The sequence below is a fragment of the Bactrocera dorsalis genome, chromosome 1 (genome assembly GCF_023373825.1).
Source record: "Bactrocera dorsalis isolate Fly_Bdor chromosome 1, ASM2337382v1, whole genome shotgun sequence".
Lineage (NCBI taxonomy): Eukaryota > Metazoa > Arthropoda > Insecta > Diptera > Tephritidae > Bactrocera > Bactrocera dorsalis.
The window spans coordinates 109581446-109602963 of record NC_064303.1 but is presented as its reverse complement, the minus strand read 5'-3'; the positions used below and the strand labels follow the sequence as shown (position 1 = coordinate 109602963).

Below are 21518 nucleotides of genomic sequence, written 5' to 3'. Positions count from 1 at the left end.
TATTCATTCGCTCAACAGTAAATCGGCTAGCTATAGTAGCATTAAGGCAGATCGAAGGCTTAAAATAATATTTATGCTATAAAAGAATTAATGTTTAGTTTGTTTCGCAAGCGCTTAAAAAGTAGTTGCATATATTACTTATCATAAATTATTATAACGGTAAAAAAGAGGTGCGTCATGTGTGATTCTATCGTTTGTGTTTTGTGATGATGCGTTACTTATTACACTAAATACTAAACTTCGTTCGATTTCGTCGCCTTCTCGTATTACTTCACTGTTTCGCCTTACGCTAAGTCTACATAGCCGTCTCCAGTGGCTGACTATAGCTGCGACTATTCGTACTGAGCGGCACCATGCTCGGCGATTCATCGTCGAAATCTGTCTCTAACAGCGCCTCGGATCGGGAGCGATGGTACGCCGTCGGCTCCGGACTGGCAGTTTGATAAACAGTCTTTGGACGTTTGCCATTTTGGTTGTGACCCTGCACCGGGCTCTTGCCAGCCAATGGCTGTGTCGTAGCACTCGGCTGTTGCGCCGACACCAGCGCTCTCGTAGTTTGCGGCGCGGCGGCCATACGCGACAACTGCGGTTGTGCCTTGCTGCTACGCACCGCGGTGTAGTAGGAATCAGGACGACGCATGTCGGGTGGAGGTGTTGGCAGTCCACTGATCGCGGCAGTTTCATGCCGATACAAAGGCATTTCCTCCGCCTTTTGTGGGGTGGGTGTGAAATTTAAATTATCAATTTTTTGCTCATACGGCAACGTACTCATATGTGAGTCATTGCTCAGCTGTGAGCTGCTGGTGGGACGCATTTTGCCATTGCGATTCCCACTGCCGCTGGGCAGAAAACTACTGTGTCCCTGCGTCTTCGGTTTATTGTAGGCGGGCGGCGGTAGATTCTGTTTGAGCTCATGCAGGAATGAGAGACTCTCATTACCGCCACTATGTAAGGGTAATGTACTGGCATTGCCGTAGTAATCCGAGTTGCCATCCTCCACATCGGTCTGGTGTATGATGGGCGTGTCTTCGGCTATACTAGTGGCCACCGAGTTGTTCAGCGTGCTGGCGTAAGTAGAATTGTCGCGGAAACCTTCATTTCGGTAGGAAAGTTCGAATGTGTCTGTTGGTCGTGGACGGCCACGCGCCGTGGATGCTTTTGAAATCGAGCCAATTGTCGCCACTTTATATGGTTCATTTGATTTATTAGCGCCCTTCAACGCGTGTTGACTCACATATTCGTTGTAGTTCGGCTTTTGATATTCGCTGGGATGCGCTGTTTGATTTTCGTACGCCTCGAAGCTGCCGTCAGAGCTGAGCACACTTTTGTCCATTGAATCGATGGAACCGTTGCCCATCATTTTATAGTCTTGGCCCAGTTGTTTAGAGAGCGTGCCCGTCGACGTGGACATATTCTAATCAAATAAAGAGTCGGGAAGAAAATAAAAAGGGGAGAAATAAAAGGTTAAATGAAAACTTAAGGGAAAGTATTATAAGTTTATACAAAATAAGGTTTGAAATAAGGCTTAAAGTACATTTAATCTCACAATTTACAAAATCAGTCTCAAAAATAGACGTAAACTTTAGTCGGAGCAGTTTCCAATGCTTTGCAACGCCTTTACTCTGATCTGAGCTCACTCTTAAGAAATTTCCATCATCGAAAGCATTTTCGAGTCCTTAAGGACCTCATCAACTGCCATAGCATTTCAGGTATTAAAGTGAAGGTATCATAAGCGCCCCTCGAAAGGAAAGGAGTCCGAGTTATATTCACATCTGCGTTAACTGATATTTGAACTTTCTGCTCAGAACACTCTTCATTCGATTTGAAATACTTTTTCTTGCAATAAGTATTGAAGAAAAATGTCTGAGGAAAACTAGGCCAGTAAGTTTTATTAGTAATTATAATCCTTGAACCCAAGCCATGGTGCTTGATAGATACTCAGCGGTCGGTTTTCGAGACCAGAGTAATTAAGGAAACAGGAAGACAAAGCAAAGAGCTCAGATAGCAACAAACAGATCAATGTTAGATTAAGAATACCAAAAAGTTTCAACCAGAAATGGATGATAGCTATGATCTCAAGGATCTGTTAAGGAATTATTGACTATGAGGAATACCATGAATGTAGGAGGTAGCTATACAGAAGTCTGTTGTCTACTATTTGTGGCTGAGTGAGAAATTAAATAAGTTATTAAATTATGCTTCGAAATTAATTATTCTACTTATTGATCCTATAAGGATTCCTTATAACTAAATGGGATTAAATAAGAGATAATTAAGCTTACTTAAAAAAATAAAGAAAAATAAACTCTCTTGAATAAATAAAAAAATAATTCAAACTTAAACTAAATTATAAAGAACCATAAATAATTTAGAAAAAAATAAAATAAAATTAATAAACATATAATCATACAAAGTTTCGACGACGCAACGATCCCTGCGGATCAATGCTATTCAAGCTACGTAAGCTCTGCCGTATGCTATTCCTGCGCTGTAAACGTTGCACGTGACGATGCTTCGACTTGGCATACCAACAGATGGCGACCAAAATCAGTAATATTATGGCCAAAATGAAAGCCGAAATGATGCTGATCGCGAAGATATCTGCGCGCCAAGAGAGCGGATCGATAATGACCTGTAAGAGTGAAAGAGCAGAACAGTTGATAGAGAATAATCTTTAAATGAAGCCAATTATGTCTAATTGTTTTCAAATATGGCCTACCCTTGGATCCGTTTCGCAAATGAAACCCATCTCATTGCTGCAATCCTCAACCTCGGTGGTGGTAAAGGCGAAGCTCGTGCAACGATCGATGTGATCGAAATCTTGTATCCACACCTTTTCTGGGTATCTGTAAATAAGGTTTTGAGGATGAAGATGTTAATGTTTTTGAAGAGTAAATTAAGGTTTTGTTACTTTGATAGAAAGATAGATAATACTAATAATGGATTATAAAACCCGCCAGTCTTGATATAAACTTTTAAAAATTAAAAATGAATTTAGTAAAACGAGAGATTAATTGAGAAGCTTCCGAGTTTCGTTAGATTGAGTGATATCTTAATACATCGAAGTTACAACAGAGCTCCGACTTAGACAACGACGAATTATTACCGGTGACACATAAAACCGTAGTTCAAGGAATATTTTTGTGTATACCATTAAAAAAGTTTCTGATCTTCTCAAGGAACATTCTAAAAACTGGAGCAATAGGTAGGCTTTATGTAAGAAGAATGGTTAAAAAAATGGTTCAAAGAAAGAGAGAAATAGACGAAAGAGTCCAGTTCAAGAATTTAGCAATTGACAGATCACAACTTGTGGACAACATTTCTCAGAACATCTAAGGTTGACCCTTATTATGTTAGCGGTCTTCGAAAAATATACTTTTTACTCACTTCAAGTGCCTCATTTGGCCTTGTAAATATCTCCACAACGTCGCGCTGTCGGTACGTATGAAAGGCATCGTCGAGTTCTCGCTGCGGCAGAAAGCGCGTGCTTCATGGAAGGTCAAAGGTGCGCCTACATAAATGAAGCAAGTATCATGCACTAACGACCAGCCGGGCGGGCACTTGCCATCGAGTATGGTGAGATTGTTCATTTGGAATGGCACCGCTTGCACCTCGAGTAGCAGAGGATCATCTGAAAATGGAGGAAATATGAAAAAAAATAGGTTAGAAATTATTTTCAAAACTTAATTTAATGATAGGCTGCATACCTGATTTGTCGCGTATGCGCGACTGCACCGATATCGTGTTATTATAGCTCCAGTAGTTGTGTCTAGCATCGATCTTTGAGCGCCACAGTTCAATGGTGCTAATGAGAGGAAAGTGAAAATGATGAGAAAAGTAAGAAGTTATTAATTTGTTTGTGTTTTTTAATGAGACATTTTTATTTTTGGAATTTGCTTTCACTTACCTATTGATCACATAATCAACATTCAAACTACAGTTAGAATAACGGGTGAGTGTGTTTGTTTTTACGTAGCATGCAAACATAGTTCAGGCACGTACATATGTAGTGGATAGTTATCGTAAAAACGAGGTTAAAAAATAGAAAAGAAAAGTTCAAAGTGGGCTTATACATAAATATTTGTTTGGGGGTTAGAAAAATCATAGAAATTTCGGTTTATAGTACTGAGTTATAATACCGGTGGAAAGCTAATTTACTTACATTGAGTTATTAACGGTAATCATTTCATAATCGTTTTCGGGATTCTCAAATATATTGTCGACATATTGCTGACCCGCAGTGCCGGCGACAACTGTAGCGCGACCCATCCAATTTGTGGCAACATTGCTGTCAAGAAAAAAGTATTTTTAATAAAGCGCCAAAAGGTGTGCAATGGTTATGAATTTTAAGAGCATAAACTGTTGCCTACATTGCGGCGCATATGCAAAACATCTGATGATCTTAGAAATCGAGCAAAATTTCAACCAAAATTTCGTTTCCCTCACTTACCTATAAAAACCATTATGCGACGTGGTCTGATAGATGGGCAAACGAACTTTCTCAAAGCCCGATATCTCGACAATACGTCCACCGACATTACTATGTACGAAATTGTAACTGAAGTTCGAGACAACTTGACGCAGCTTGATGACATCTTCGAAACCGGCCTTGTTCTGTGCAAAATAATTACGATACAACTCGATCTCTTGATAAGGTGACGATTGGCGTCCCTCGACATACAAAGCCGGACGATTGCGATTGCCATAGAAGAGGTTGTGATGTATAAAACCACGTAGCGAAGTGGCTGAACCGCGTGAGTCGGCGCGTATGCTCAGACCGCCCTGATTATGCATGATCAAGTTGTTCTAGGAAGAGAAATGCAATCAGTAGGAGCGATAAGTTTCGTTTGTGACTACCGACTTACCATAAAGTAAAGCGAATGCATATTCTGCACATCAATGCTGAGCGCCGACTTGCAGGTGGAGAAATTACCATAAAGTTGATGACAATTGCCCTGGATGCGGTTCGAGGTTAGTGTCAGAGTGGGTGTGACCTCACCGGCGGACGAATAAGTGATAGCACCCTTCACTGCGTTCGATATGTGGGTATAGGTGACATTGTGTTGAGCATCGCGAACTGCAGAGTAGAAAATAATAAATAATTGTATTTATGGAATTTCTAATCTTTTCTACTCACATTGTCCCAAAGTCGATATCGGTACCGTTACAATTTCGGCTATGAAACCGTGGTATTCTGGCGCGCCACTCGCAATCAGCTGTAAGCTCAAAGTGGGACTCTCAGTCTTGAAGAACTTCCGCTGATTGTCGCTATCCCATTCGATCTTGCCGAGAAAACGTGAAGTTACGTTGTATATATCGCCATCGAAAAGTTTTATCACATCCGTGCGTCCATATTCCTTCGAGTGATTAAATAAATTCGACTGTAGTAAACGGAAGCCCATCGGTTTGGCACGATATAGTGAGGTGAATATCTTTACACAGTTTACAGGGTTATTGTCGTACTTATAGTAGACTAAAATACGTTCTTCCACGGTGAGCACCTTTTGCGGATCACAGATATCAACGAGCGAAAAGAGTTTATAAGGTATATCCAAGTCTTTAAGTGGTGTAAAGCTGGACTCATCACTTTCACGACCCTCACCGGTCAACGAGAGTATATTGATGCCAGCGCCAAAAGCATTGCTAATGTTCAAGAAGTTGAGGTTCATCGTGCCACTCGGTGCTATATAATTTACACCGTGATGTGCGGAGTTTACGATCGTCACCGAACGTATTGTCGGATTTTTGTGTATCGCTTGTATTGCGGCTGATTTCTGATTATGCAATATGCCGGCGTTCTCAATGCGTATATACTCCAAATGACTCTGCCTATTATTGATCGGTCCATGTGAGAGACTATCATGAAAACGATGACCATACTGATTCTCTTCAAAGTCAGAGTTAGCAAAACGTATGCCACCCCAATAAACAAGATCTTCGGGCGCGCTGTTGCAACTTACAAATACGAACACATCATCCCAACGACATTCGTGTCTACGTCCATAAACTTGTCCATTTAAGCGTTCGGCGCAATCCTCCATACGTAGCTCATCGCCACGACACTCCAGCGGTTGCACCCAGGTCCAAATGCGTGTCAGTGAATTTGTGTGATACTCAATGCGTCGATCGTGTCCATAATAGACATTGAGCGGATCAAAGCCGAGCTCACGACAAACAACCTGCGCATTACGTTCCGTGAAGCGGCTATCACAAATAGGTACCCACTGCAGTGTGGTATGGTTGAAATACTCGAGAAAGCCTTCGTTGATGCCGCCAAAAGAGAGCTGCGGATTTGTCGTACAATTTTGTGCGCTCGTGCAAAGTCTTATGGAATCGTATGCTTGTGACTGACTCAGATCTTCGATGGCACGTTTCGTTAACATTGTGTACGACTCATGCGAGGCATTCACAAAGGGACGCATTATAATTTCTGACTCACGATAACCGGTAGCCAAGAGTGTGCCCAATACCAGTATACCCACATTTGGCTCAAACTCGAGTTGTACGCCATGCTGTATGGAAAGCGTGGCTCCTGGCATGACAGTGATGTCGGAGAGTATGCGATATGGTTCGAGACGTTTGGGCAACGACAGATCCTTGTAAATACGACCACCCGTCCAATTGTTGAGATCAATGATTTCGTCGTGCTCATCGATAAGCGAGACGCTTCCATCGAAAGTGTCCTCAATGAGGAATGGCTGATAAATGACGTCCGCATGATCGTTCCACGTATCGAAATCAAATATTTTCGACTCGATGTACTTAGCATCCTTCGAACCCCACCAATTCTCCGTGGCATAAAAGTAGTTGTTTAGTCGCGCCGAACGTACACCTGCCACCAGATTGTAATCCATTTGATTCTCTGCGATCAAGTTACGATACAGCTTCACATTTTGTATGCCATCCAAACGCACGACGGCGCTCGGTAGACGATTCTGCGGACGCACTTTACGTGGGCGATAATTGCGCATGGGCGCATTACGGAAATTGCCCGTCATCGAGTCGATGCTATTACCCTTTATAGTATTGTAAGCGATCAGTGCCGGCACCTCACCCAGTATCTCGCTCAGACTGTCCGCGCGTAGCTCCATAATAAATTTGGCATTGTTACTCTCGATGCGATTATAATCGAACTTGATGCGCTTCTCCATGCCGTCGAGTGTTATCAGACTACGCGGACACTGATTGTTCAGAAATACATTTGAGGTTATGTTGAAAATCGTATAATGACCGCTGACGTCGATGAAAAAGTTGCGATTACGCTGCCAAGTGCTATTACCGAAGTAGACGCTGTGCGTGAAATTCTCGTTATACTGCCACACATAGGGCAATGCGACCTGGAATCCACCGAAGGCGTTATCCTCGACCGTCGTATCTTGTACCACATAATGGAAGAGATTATTCGAAGAACGCAAATCCTTCGAAAGCTGTCTTATGCCATGTCCATTTTGTGTGATCATCGTGCTGTTCACGTGTATAGTGACCTCGGAAATATTGCTGTACTGCACATCCCAGAACGGTGACTTCACTAGTATAGCCTCGCGGAAGTTTGAACTGATTTCAGAATTCATAATTTTGATAGACTCATTCGCTTTACGTAGGTAATACTCGCCATTATCGCCCACATAACGATTGTAGTAGTAAGCGGCAATGCCCCGAAAGTTCTTCTGTATCTTAGTGGAACGTATGCTAAGCGTAGGCACAGGACCGCTCACGACACGATTACGTATATTCTGCACTGGTGCCGTGACAGTAGAGAGACGCAGTACAGCGCCACCCAACGCATTCGTACCGCTCTCGTAATAAATGATAATGCCGTAACTGCTGCTCGTGGTTGGAAATACATTGAGATCACGTTTAAGTACCCACAAAGAGGAACGCCTATTCTCCGTTTGCGAATCGAGTATTGTGATATGCTCCGTGGAGAGGTTTTGTACGGGGTTGAGCAATTGTATGCCCAGCACATAACCGGCGGGGCAACGGACAACAATTTTGCGACTTATCGACTCACCACGCACTGGCTCTGTGCGTATATACTTATTTTGCCAGGTGTCCAAGTCAATTTGACCTTCATCGCGTGGCAATACATAAGGATCGTAGTCAGCCTCGAAGGTGTTGAAGTCCACAGCCATTTTGAACCAACCACCCAGCTCACTCTGCTCGATCGCCGAAATGACCGGATCATGTGAGATGCCACTATCGCGATTGTTCTTTATAATCGAACCCTGTATCCGCAAATCCAACTGCTTCAAGCTGATGCCATTACCGCGATTGCCTATGAATTCACAGTTCTTAATATTATTCACCGACTTGCCACCATAAAGGTCCGCATATACAACACCCAAGCCGTCTTGCAAATTATCCACCACACGCACATTCTCTAGATTGTGTCGCGCAAAGTCCATTTGTATTGCGGGCTTGAAGATATTCGTGGTATAGTCAAAGAGTCCTGCCTTCTCAATAGTAAGGTACTGTAGGTCAGCGCGTTCAGCTAACATGCTGAAGCGTACGCCGGCCCAAGCGCCCTCATAACAACGCATACCCACATCGTTTTCATGTGTGCATGAGTTCTCGAACTCACCACGTGTTGAATACTCTGCGCGACACTTGGTTATATCGAGATCATGTTCGGTGCAACGCACATTCGATACAATCACATCCTCCGTCACACCCACTGTAGGCATTTGTGAGCGGTGTAGTCGCCAGTCACGTGGATTGAGCGTGTAACCGAGATGATGACACACAAGCGCCGCATTTAACACTGTCCAACCGTAGTCGCAGACTGTACCCCAACGTCCATCTAAGTAGACCTGCAAACGTCCTTCGTAATCACCAGCTCCTCCAACGAGCCGTACCGGCACACGCGGTGGCTCATTCTTCTCTATGATCGACTCGGTCTCCACATCGATAATGTCAACATCTAATTGCTCTATATCAGTCGAATTATCCATAGTGATAACAGTCTCACGCTTCAACGTAAAGAAAATATCATCTGGACGACGCCCGCGTGCCTCTAATTTACCTGCGACCATCATGCCGACGCTGGGCTCAAATTTGAGCGTAACACCGGGTTGCAACGTCAGTTTGCCTCCAGGGCGTATGTTGATATCGTTCGTTACGCGATACGTGCCAGGTGAGAGTATTTCTTGACCATCAATTTCACCGCCAATCAAATCAGAGCCTTCTTGCGAGAAGCGTGGCACCAGCGTAGACATTGTAATCATTGTCGTAGAACCCGGATTTGAGCTATGCAGAAGGTATGGTATATACTGTATCTTTGCCAAATTATAACGATTGTTGCGATGAAAGAGACGCGCGAATATCTTATTCTCATCCGAGTGACCCAACCAATTATAGGTGGCATTGATTATCTGACTCTGATCGCTCAGCTGTGAGCCCACCTCGTAGGCGGAGTCCAAGTTGTGTAGTATGTTGCGGAAAATGTCCACATTGCTGGAGGCAACCACAACTGCAGCAGCAACACGGCAACGTGGATTGAGGCGCCCCGAGCCATCACTACCCTCACTACCCTCGATCAGCGGTCCAAACGGTTCTGAGATCTTGTTATCACGCACGAAATTGCGTGTGAACAGCAACGACTGCAACTCGTGTGTGCTGTAGGGCGACAGACCCAATGAGACCACATAAACGCCGCTGTTACGTCGAAAGAAGTTACTCTGTATCAGCAGACGGATAGGCATGAAGTTGAACTCCTGAAAGATATAGTCATTGCGTATATAAATTGCACCATAAGAGCCCATGCGAAAGTGATTGAACTCGATTTTGCCTTGTAGGTTGAGTGCAGGGCTGAGAAAAATTGAGTTTTTCTGGCTATAGTCGAAGGTGTTGTGACCGATTTGTAATTGCATATTCGGCTGTTTGTTGGCAGTGAAACGCCAACAGGACTCCACCAGCACATCGTTGTGTAGACTGCCGTTAAAGCTGTTTCCCGTGATGTTGACCCAAATGGGTAGACAGTAGTTGCCGTGTAAGACGCCTGTTTCCAAATTACCGCCGATTTGTGAGTATTCCACCGTCGTCGTTTGATTGAAGGGTATATATTCTATACGGTCCGGTGCGCTTGTATCGTTTAGCCATACGGCCAAGCCATAACCTTTATTCGCTTGTATTGCGCTACGTGATATATTACGATTGCCGCCATAATAGGTGATGTTTACACCGCCACCCTGATTGAATGTTATATTACTGCTCGTGATATTCACATCTCCAGCTCCACTGGTTACATGCACACCCGACACATGACCATTGCCCGAGACGAAGCTGCCATGCACATGCAGTTTGGAACGTATGTTATCGATGGCAATACCACGTCCGCCATTATCCTCGACTACCGAGTTCGCAATACGTAAGTCATATGCTCGTGTATCATCTGTGGTAATTCGTATAAAGCCATTCACTTCCTGACGCGCGTCTGCCTGTATACGCATGAAGAGCTTCTCACGATTGCTCGTCACACTCTGAGGACGCGTGTAGTTACGCGCTTTCCACGCAAATAGCACCCGATCCGTCTCCGACGTACCGTCGAAGATCTCCACTGTTGCTGTCTCATTGTTGCGCAACACTAAGGATTCAAAGTGCACCGTAAGCAAATAACCGGGACGTGTGAAAAAGTATTTACTGCACACTTTCTCCGAGCCGGCATAGTATTTTTGCGTGAAGGACAGCGAGATGGGATAAGTCTGACCGGAGGTAGTAGGTAATGTGCAAAAGTCATAAATAGTCGCACGATCCATACGTTCATTCGCACGCAAGTCATGTCCCACATACTTGACACCATCCGCCACATTCCCCATAATATTGCAACCGTCCAACTGTACCATACCCTGACTGGAGTTCACAAACACACCAATGCCATTATTTTTCTGCACAGTCACATTCTGCAGGACGAAACCTCCCTGCGGCAAGGTCGCATTGAAACCGGTGTAAGCCGAATGACTGATTACTACATGCTGCAAGACAGGCGGCAGACCAATAACCTCTAAGGCGGACTTGACGCTATAGTCCCGCCCAACACCCGCATGCTTGATGTCGACATAACGTAATGTGGACTGTGATAAGGCTGTGTAAACGATATTGTTATAGCCGAGCGTTTTAGTCGAAGGCGCGTTGTGAAAATAGAGTCCACGCCAATTATTGAGTGGTGCATTATACAACGGTCGACATTGTATGCCGATATCATTGTGGTAGTCGCATACACCGGAGCCCAGCTGCCGCGATGTCCAGGCGCAATTCAGCAGCGAGTTCTCACCACCTTTACAACGCGGCTGTTCGTAGAGCAAACGTGGGTGATAGCCTGGTGTGCGTTCAACCCAATTCCAAAATCGTCCGCCAGCAAAACCCATTTGACGACACGCGACCGCGTAGTCCACGAGCGTCCAACTGTTGGAGTTTGGAAAAAATTTATATTATTTTCGTTGTAAAAAAATTTTGAATTACTCACTTTCTCGAATTTGTGCAGACATCGCGCCATGAGCCTTTGTGATAGAGCTGTAGGCGACCCTCTAAAGGCGTGGGTCCATCGACTAAGCGTGCGCCTCGTACCTCTGCATCTATGATATCTGTTTGGGTCTGATGTGATATGGGTTTCGCTTGTGCTGTTAGTGTGATGCGTGATGTTGGTGTTCCCTGGAAGATGAATGAAAAAGTATAAAGTAGAGGATAATATATGAAAGAAGAGCTGGGAACACCCGTATGTTAAGCACTTCGACCTTTTTCATTCGCTTGTATGGTAGTAAATATAATCGATTGGAAGCTTTGAGTTCCATTTCTATTAACACTGATGTTGAATAGCGCCTTCTGGAAATGAAACTTTTTCTTTTACTTGAGCTAATTGCTTTACCCACATTCGGCTGTCTCATGGTTTAATTGTTCAGCTCTTCTTAATGAAAGAAGTTACAGTTTTAGTAGAAGAAGTGATGAGCCAACCTATGATAAACTACTGGTTTGGAAGGTCTAGTCTACGTTACGAAAACAGTACTTATTCAATTTGTGGTTCTAGATATTACTAAAGATCACGAAGAAGATGAGAATCCCTAACATTTTATCGCGGATAACTGATGGTTGAGCATATCAGAAGGAAAATTTTTAAAGCCTAAGAAGCCTAAACCTTTTTCAGTTATATTTTCGATATTTCGTTGGTTGATTGAAAAAGAAGCGTCTCAGCAATTTCTGAAGGATCCTACCTTTAATGGCCTTGTGCCTAAAAGTAAGAACTTTTTGGTCTATCTACCATTAACCCTACTCCAAAATAACTTTGCGATATGCCTTCTGTTGCTTGTGTCGAAGACCTAAGGTGTTCCTCTAGGGCCCATTGCTTTAAACAACCCTTGAAGGAGCTGTAGGACTTGGGGCAGTTTAGCGGAATTGTGTCCCCGACTGGGCCAGTTTGTCTGCCTTTTCTTTCCTTTCTACTCCAAAAAAGGTGCGCACCCAGATGTTATTAACCGAGTAACTAAAAGTCTGGTTATTGATTGTTTCGATACTTAGGAGGCACTGTTATTTATGGGTGTTGAAAAAATATTTCGAGTAAAAATCTCGGTCAGTTAGTAATTGCTCTCGTGTGCAATATAGTTCTGACGATTCCAGCCGAAACAATTTAATATATTTATTTTAATTAATTAAAAAATTAATTTATTTTAAATTAATTAAAATAATTTTCAATACATAAAACGAATTTTTAACAAAAAAGTAAATTTAATTATTAATTATTAAAATACATCTTTTAGTTAATTTAAAATAAATAATTTTTTTAATTAATTAAAATATGTTTTTAAAAAAATTAACCTTTAGCAATTTTTAACAATATTTCAGTAAAGTTTAATTTAAACAATTTTTTAACAGTAACTTTAGTTAATTTAAAATGTATAATTTTTTTAATTAATTAAAATATTTTTTTTTATAAATTTTATTTTTAAAATACTTTAGCAAAATAATTAATTTTAATTAATTAAAAAAAATAATTTTTTAATTAATTCATTAATTTAATTAATTAAAATTTTTTTTTATTCAAATCCATTTTGTTTAAACGTAGTTGTAATTAATTTAAATTAAAAAAATTTAATTTAATTAAATAATTAAAATAATTTTTTTAATTAAAATTACTTTTAAATTTTTCTTGATGCTATTTCTTCATAGTGTAAATATAATAAGGCGATTTAAACATTTTCTGCCTGCAAAAAGTAATATTATTTTTAAGATCCTATATTTTCGCTAATTTAAATAAATTAAATTTCCATATACTATGTCATGAACAACAACTAATCACAATAACAATAACAATAAATAAAGACAACAAGGGTCAACTTTAATTTGCCTTTCACTCATTCATACATTCACACAAACATACGCTTTTACTCAGTCACTCATTAAATTGTAGCGCCACACACTTTGACACACCAACCAACTCCTACAACGTATAGCTAAGCAAACAACAACATGAACAACAACAAAAATCCACCAACCGAACAACCAACTAATCTAATTAACCCAATGCGACCCAGTGGCCGTCTGTCAAGACATTCGCCAGCACAAAAAAAAAACCAACAACAATAAAAAAATAACAGAATAATAAATAAAAATACTAATAACAGCAATGAAAAAGGCATCAAGCGACAACATCAAATGATTTAATGCACAAAAGTGTAGCTGAGGAGGAAGATAGGCGCGCTAATAGGCCACGAAATGGGCAATAAAGCATAGGCGCGTTGTAAAGCAAGCGAACGGCGTATAACGGGGCGTGTCACAGTCATCGCCAGAGCCAACGCCGCCGCCAGCAACAACAACAGCAATCGCATAGCAGACAATCAGAGCAACTTCCGTTCGTGCGCTGGACGGTCAAGTCATATTTGCTATTATTGTTGTATGTACATATGTGTGTGTGTGCGCGTAATGAACGTCGTGACTCAAAGCCAAAGTCGACATTTGCGACTTTTTAATTGGACAACTCTGAAAATTGCGCTTGCGTCAAATAGCCATTGACCCTAACCTAAGCCACGGCTATCCGCATGCCAAATGGCTCTTCAGCAATTGTGCGGTCGCGTCTACTTTACGCACTGCCTTAATGGACAGTCAGCTTAGCTACTGGCTTGTGTGTTGTTCTTATTGTTGCTTTTTCATTTTTGGCCTACCCCACCCAAAAAATTGGTCTTTTGACATCACAAGTGCGCAAGTGCGCAGGCCTTTCGCGCAGTCGCTCGCACGCTTCGAAATGTCTTGCGCTTTGTGGAACTATGTTTTGTTTACCTTTTTCGTAATCTCACTCGATTACGTGCAAATTGTTTGTGTAAGCGTGTATTTGTAATGTTAGCTTTATCGTTGGCACCTGTTCTATTTGCTTTCGTGTTTCATTATCAATCGGGACACATTACGCTTTCAATACAAAGTGGCCCCATATTTGGAGCATTATCTGTATAGATAACAAATAATATGTTGTATGTCTGTAGAATTGAAAGTTCTGTTTGTGATTCTCAGATTATATAGGGTTTGAATTTTTTTTATATGGTTATAGGTCGATAAAGCTTTGAAGATAGTGTTACGGGTTCAAATGAGACCCTACAAAAATTCAACGGAATGGATTTTTCTAAGTAAAGTCATTCCTTAACCGCTAATTTCAGTTTTTCAGTCCCTCAAGCCAGCTTTGAACTTAAGAAACCACCAATTTGTCTATTAAAAAAACGTGGACCTTAGAAATCTCAAAAGAAATCCAGGCAAAAATATCAAAATTCAGAAATACGTCTCTGTATACACTTTTATCTAACCTGGAATTGTAAATTTATTTAAAAAATAGCAAAACTTTTGACATAGTTTCGTTGAAAGAAACTAGCTTCAAGTTCCAGCTCAAAAATGGTCCGAAAGAATAGAATATTATGTCATAAGGAAAGGTCTGCATTTTCCTAGCACTGTACTCTCAACTAACATAACATATATTTCCCTCCTCAACAGGAGTTCTGTAATTAGGTTAGGTTAAGTTAGGTCAAAAGCTGATCCCTCAGCCATTTCGGACGAGGATCGCACTTAGTTCTTTGTTGTATCCTTTGCGATGCCAAACGAAAAAAAAACCTTCTATAGGTGGGTATCAGCTATCGGTAAAAATGCCGTGAATCTATTGTAAATCTGCTTAGATATTGATGAGCCTGCTAGGACAGGTACTACAGTCTCAATAAATTCGGCATGGGAACGGGTAGAATATTAGTTGATTTCTTATGATTCACTACTGGATTGTTGAGCTTCGGACCAGATCAGCAAGCGCTGGTCGACTACCAGCAACAGTGCATTAGAAAGAATATTCTATCACAGGCTACATCTAGGGAACTCTGCTTCCTCTGTTCCAAAACTCAACCCAATTAAAATATCTTCCAAAGTTCTGAGAAAAAATAGATACCTAACTTAATATTAGTATTATTAATAAAACCAACGCGTAACTATGTCTTAAAAAGAAATTTACGCGGTACAAAGGGACCTAGTCTAGACCATGGCATCGCATGCTTAAAATTAAAAGAGTTTGCTAGAACTAATAGAAAATTTTGCGAAGAAAGCGCAGTATAGCTCGAACCGGTTGAATTTGGCTAAGACTTAAAAGCACACGAAACATTTAAAGTCATGTCTTATAAAATGCCGAATAGATCAGAAACTGGTAATAGATCAGAAACTGGTATAAATCACATAAAGTGGTATAATAAATTTGCGACTCTTCGAACCAGCTAAATTTGGCTAAGACTCAGAAACATGGGAAGCATTTACTTTCACCTCTTAGAAAGTGATGGATAGATCAGACACTAACATAAATTACATAAACTGGTATAATTAATTTGCGACTCTTCGAACCTAAACTTGGCTATGGCTTAGAAACACACGAATATTTTATAATTATGTTTTGAAAAGTGGCGAATAGATCAGAAACTGGTATAAATCTCGCAAACTGGTATAATCAGTTTACGACTCTTCGAAGCGGTAAAATTTAGCTACGCTAGAAATACAGGAATCATTTACAGTCAAATCTTAGAACGTGGCGAATAGATCAGAAACTAGTATAAATCACATAAACTGGTATAATCGAATATGTTAAATTTGTCTAAGACTCAGAAACAGACAAAGTATTTTCGGTATTTTTGTAAAAAAGTGGCGAATAGATCAAAAACTGGTATAAATCGCATAAACTGGTATAATCAATTTGCGACAATTTGGCAAGCGATTATACCATTCTAAACTAGTATCCACTTTTGCATAATATTTTACAGGTTAGCTTTGTTGTGGTTTGCATATTTTGACAGCGAATAGAGCTTAGCATAGCGAGCGGTCAATCGAAGACGGCTAATATGCCTGAATTAACCAAACCGCGGACCAACGTTGTCTGTTAATTTTTTTGAGTCAACCGAACGTTTTACTTGCTCTCCTCACATATGATTAGTACTTATATAGCGCTATTAAAATGTTTATTTATTTATGTACTATATATGCTATATGTATCCTCACTACTCGTTATCGGTCGCCTGATAAGCGGTGAGCGATAGCGCCAACTTGCTTTTGCGATTATTCAATAAATTATTTGCCAGTTATGGGTGCAGGTTTTCTTTGGTGAACTTTGGCAATGTTTGCATTTGGTGACTGGTTGCACTTTATCCACACTTTTATTTACATATGAATCGATATCTTTGTTGTCAGTGGAATTACTGGCGCGTATGAATAATCGGCTTGTGTTTGAACAGTTAAGCTTTACGAACATTGCAGAGCAACAGGTGGAATTACAGGTGAAATGGGATGAATATTTTGGAACAGAAAACTTATTATTTTGAGATATGATAATAATCGTATAATATTTCTCTAAGCTAAACTATTTCCTGAGAATATTTCACATTTTCACCTTTATATATACATAGATACACTTTTTCTCCATTCTTTTCCAAAAAATAACAAATATGTTAAATTTTACTCACCACTGCATGTAGTATGCCCCGCACAGTTATGCCCACAGTCGGCGCAAATTCAACACGTACACCCGGTTCGATGATCAAACGCGCGCCCTTCGCCACCTCGATGTGCTGGCGCGCCACAAAAGGACTCTCACTGTAACGCAATGTCCGTTCGCCGGTGATTTCACCACCCTGCAGCTCCGTATAAGTGCTAGCCGAGAGGGCTGGCGATGACATCACTGGCTGCGCTGGCGCAGGTTCCACTATATCCACCACCTTCAGAGGCCACTGCGGCGCCACTGTGCTCGGCGCTGGCTGCAGCGGTGTGAGTAGTTGTGTGCCGGCGCCATCGAGACTGGCGAATTTGAGTTCACCGCTCACATCACTCGCGCCGCGTCCGTCAAGTGTGTTGCCTTGCAACTGCGCCGCGGCGCCTGCACACAACAGTGCAACAATGCTAAAGGCGGCGAGGGTGGCGCAGTGGCAGGAAATCAGCGTTGTGGGCAGTGTGGCATGTTGTTGTAATCGACTGTGGTGTCGCTTCGCGTAACCAGGTGGACGCGCATTGTGTTGCGCGTGGTGTGTTGGCACCAGCGCGCTGTGTACGTGTTTGCTGCGTGTGGCAGCGCACATTATTGTTGTTGTTGCGACTTTTTGTTGTGTATAAATATTTTTTTTGGTGTTTTTTGTCGAAAATTTTCGAAATTTTACTTATGCAGTTTGCGATAGCTTATAACTGGCTTTGTTGTTTTTGTTGTTGCTTTATTGCACTAAATTTGCGCTCACTTCTTGGAATTTTATTGTTGCAATAATTTATTTGAATTTTTTACACTTGTCGGCAGCACATATTCGTAAGCGTCGTCCTCTTTATGGGCGCATGATTCACTTGAGTGCACATTTTTTTTGGTGTTTTTGTTGCTTTAATTTTTTTAATATTTTTTTTTTTAATTTTTTGAAGCTAATTTTCATATAAGCTTTTGGTTTTCACAGCTTTGGCACTTTGTGCGCTTAAACATTCACTCTAACGCAGCGCTGCGCTCGTAATTAGTTACAATTAATTTTTTTCTTTAACAAAAAAATTTATATTTTTTTAATAATTGCAACAATTACACTTAATTAATAATTTTAGGCACTAATTTACAATTTTTTCCTTTCCAAATCGCTCGCTATTAACCTTGGCGAAAATTTCGTCATAATCACTTACTAATATGCATGTGTGTGTGCCTATCAAGCACTATTTTTCACAATTTTTTTATAAAAAGATAAGCGCTTATCAGCTGTTCGATTTAGTCATCGCAGACCAAACATTGAAATGCCAAAAGTGGCGTTCCACATTCACCTGCACTACTAACTGCTTTACGCCCCACACCCCTCAAAAATAACTAGCGCGGCCATTCATTCATGCGCCGACACGCCACCATATACCGACACAACAACACGTTATACTATAAAAACACAAAAACAACTAAACACTCTCAGCAATGCCGCGTTTGTCAGCGAGTAGGTCCAAAAGCAGAAAACACGTCTATACGCAAAGAACCGTTACGAGCAACTAAACTCAACGAAACACACAGCGCGCCGCCATACAAGCGCGAGTGCGCAACAACAAAGGCAAAGACAAATAACAACAACAATTAGTGAAATGTTAAACTTAACTCCCCAACTGGCGGCGTCCCACCGTGTGTTTGTTGTTATACATTATGCATATCCACAAATATATGTCTGTGTGTGTGTGTTTGTTGTTGGTACTGGGGCGTCTAACTCTTGTGCGCTTTTGGAGAGAATATAACACAATTTCAGCGCGCGGGAATCACTCCCATTTACTTTCATTGTTGGCTGGTTGGCCCCAAAACTCGCTAACAGCTGTACCAAACAGCGTTGTTCTTGTAATGCAACAACAATCACCATAACGGTACAAACTTGCCATTAAAAGTAGTGTAAGAAGTAGCAAATGCTGAAGAAGACCATCAAGTTTTGTTAGAACTTATTTGTTGCTAATAGCTTTGGCATAGCAATCACAGTAGTAACGGTAGTTGAGTGCTAAGAAATAGAGCAATAATAACTTAAAGTAAGTGAGTGCCTTTAATGATGAAAGTAATAGCAGGGAAATTGTTGAAATTACCTTTTTGGGCCAAAAGCATGAACAACTTTGTAAGTAACTGTGTGGCAGACCCATTAGAAATTATAAACTCTACTCCTAGTACAAAAGCTCATAAAATCTTTCAAAACTTGAAGACCACTTTTTATGGTAGAAAATATTTACTTTTGAGTAATATTGGCTTAGATAAGTCTAGGATTGTGGAACCTCTATTTTAGTTCCAATTAAAACAAAGTGAAATCATAGAAGAATGGCTTGAGTTAACTCTTCAAGGGTAACATTTCTATTGGAACTTAAAAAACGCCTTTTTCACCGATTTTTTCTTATATAAAAAAGGTGTAAAATTTCATGAAATCTGTTGAGTTGAGTAGTTCTTGAGTTTTTTTGGCAAAACAAAAAAAAGTTTCGCAGAAAACGCGTTTAAAGATGGCGCACTTAGATAGCTAGTCTCGAGGGCACAAGTTTTATAGGCTGTATCTCCGAAAATGATGGATCATTATATAATTTGCAACTTTTCTTGCGTTTTTTGCCATTTTATGGTCGTAATAACAGTCCACCAGTGCTCGCTAATCGTCGAATTGTTGACACTTTTGACCGTACATTTTCTTTACATAGTGTTCAAGTGTCAATAAGACAAAGTACATCTTGAAGTAATGAAAACATTGCTGCCGTTCATCCAAGTGGTTGCTGAAGACCGTAATTCGTCGATTCCAAGACGTTCTCAAGAATTTGGACTGTCTCAAATCACAAATCTGGCGGGTTTTGGTAGAGCATTTGGGCTTGCATCTGTATAAAATTGATCTAACTCATGAACTGAAGCCATTGGACTAACATAAACTTCGCGAATTTTGTTCATTTTGTCTTGGAACAACTTGAAAACGTTAACGATTTTCTTTATAAAAACCATCTTCTCTGGGGCTCATTTCCATTTGAGTGGTGCGGTAAATAAACCAACTAGCGATTCTGGTGCGAAGAAAGTCCACTAATTCTTCATGAACATCCATTACACTTTCTTTCGAAATGAAAGCTGGTAACATCGTTTTCTGTCAATAGAGAACGGTATAGATCGATGATACTAATCTTTTTATGGTCGCATTTGCAAGAAGTTGATCTTGATCACATCTGGTTTCAACAAGACGGGGCTACGTCCACTAAGCACGTACAATAACTGAATTATTGCCAGGAAAGTGGGGAGATTAGATTATATCAATAAATTATGACATTGAATGGCTTCCAATGGGGTTAGGATTACTTTTTTTGGAGTTATTTGAAATCATTGGTCTTTAGCATTAAATCAGACTCTCTTCAAGCTTTAGAAGTCAATATTTAAAGTTATATTTATGACATGAGACTTGATTTGAGGAAAAAGTACTCGAAAACTGGGTTTATCGAATTCGTTCCTGTGAAAGTAGTCATGGAGGTCAGTTGAGTAATGTTATATTTGTGTTCAGAACTTAATTGTGTATTTCACATTTAATAAAAAAATTTGAATTCCCTTAACAATTAGATGTTTTCCTACTGAAAATAAATCATATCACTCTTTCGGAAACCCCTGTAGTAGATTTTGGGAAAGACCTGTATTAATTGGAGTAAGTTGAAACAGGAGGTTTCTAAAAATATACCTAATTGTAGGAAGTGGGGTAATTTGAAAAACACATACCCCATACTGGCTGCAAAGGTCATACTACTTTCAGAAGATCGTATATTATAGAACCTGTTTCAAGTGAAGTAAGTAAGACTAGGATGGTTTTCGAAATAGTCATAATTGTAAGAAGTGTGGTAGTTTGAGGAACATCTACCCCATACTAGCGGCAAAGTGCTACGAAATGAAGAAGGAGTTGAATGAAATAGAGTATCAGATATACTAATGACATAGATCAGGTTCTTACGACGTAGTACTGATATTATTTTGTAAAATAGTATAATGTGGCCTCTTCATCGATTCTGTCTAGAACGAGTGTATTTCTCTATTTCGTACTAAGCGCTGTCTAAATTTGAAATTATTCAAATTAGGAATTAAATATTTGATGATATAGTGGATCTACCCAAAGATATAAGTTTGTTGTGACTGTTCTATAAAAAAGTTTTGTCTAAAAGACTACATAGCAAAATTATGTTCTATCATTCTATTGATTTTGAGTCTTATATAATGGCTTTATCTATTAAGATCACATCAGGCAAATTGCAAAATTCATATGTAGCTAATTATTCGGATTACTCGGGTATAACCACGAAAGCAGTGTCTACGCCAGTAAAAAAGAAGAACAATTATTTTACTGAAGTTAAAAATGGGATCTACCATGTTATTGAAGTAAAAAAATAGTCATAAAAGACTTGAATTTCAGTTTTTCTAATAATAGCTCACACAACCACCACTTCAATATCTTTAATACCGCTATATAAGATTTATGACTTCAGTTAGAAATGGTGTGTGCATGTGCTTTAATGGAAAATGCTCCCAAATGTAGGCCACATTTCATGTCTGCTACTAA

General features: G+C 40.4%; 1 protein-coding gene across 3 annotated transcripts in view; it reads right to left on the bottom strand.

The window, feature by feature from the left end:
* The window catches only part of LOC105222726 (protein bark beetle), a 31369-nt gene continuing 9851 nt past the window's right edge, over positions 1-21518 (bottom strand). The window contains exons 2-13 of one of the 3 annotated variants that reach the window (XM_049455038.1): positions 16953-17993; positions 11462-11646; positions 5138-11400; positions 4866-5077; positions 4451-4806; positions 4163-4288; positions 3908-3934; positions 3708-3805; positions 3388-3631; positions 2720-2846; positions 2411-2632; positions 1-1414 (exon numbers count right to left, since the gene is read on the bottom strand). In XM_049455038.1, coding sequence (XP_049310995.1) covers positions 296-1414; positions 2411-2632; positions 2720-2846; positions 3388-3631; positions 3708-3805; positions 3908-3934; positions 4163-4288; positions 4451-4806; positions 4866-5077; positions 5138-11400; positions 11462-11646; positions 16953-17561 — 9588 coding nt within the window. In that variant the 5' untranslated portion in view covers positions 17562-17993 and the 3' untranslated portion in view covers positions 1-295. The remainder of the gene's footprint in view (positions 1415-2410; positions 2633-2719; positions 2847-3387; positions 3632-3707; positions 3806-3907; positions 3935-4162; positions 4289-4450; positions 4807-4865; positions 5078-5137; positions 11401-11461; positions 11647-16952; positions 17994-21518) is intronic. The other 2 variants (XM_049455044.1, XM_049455053.1) reach the window with 2 other exon arrangements.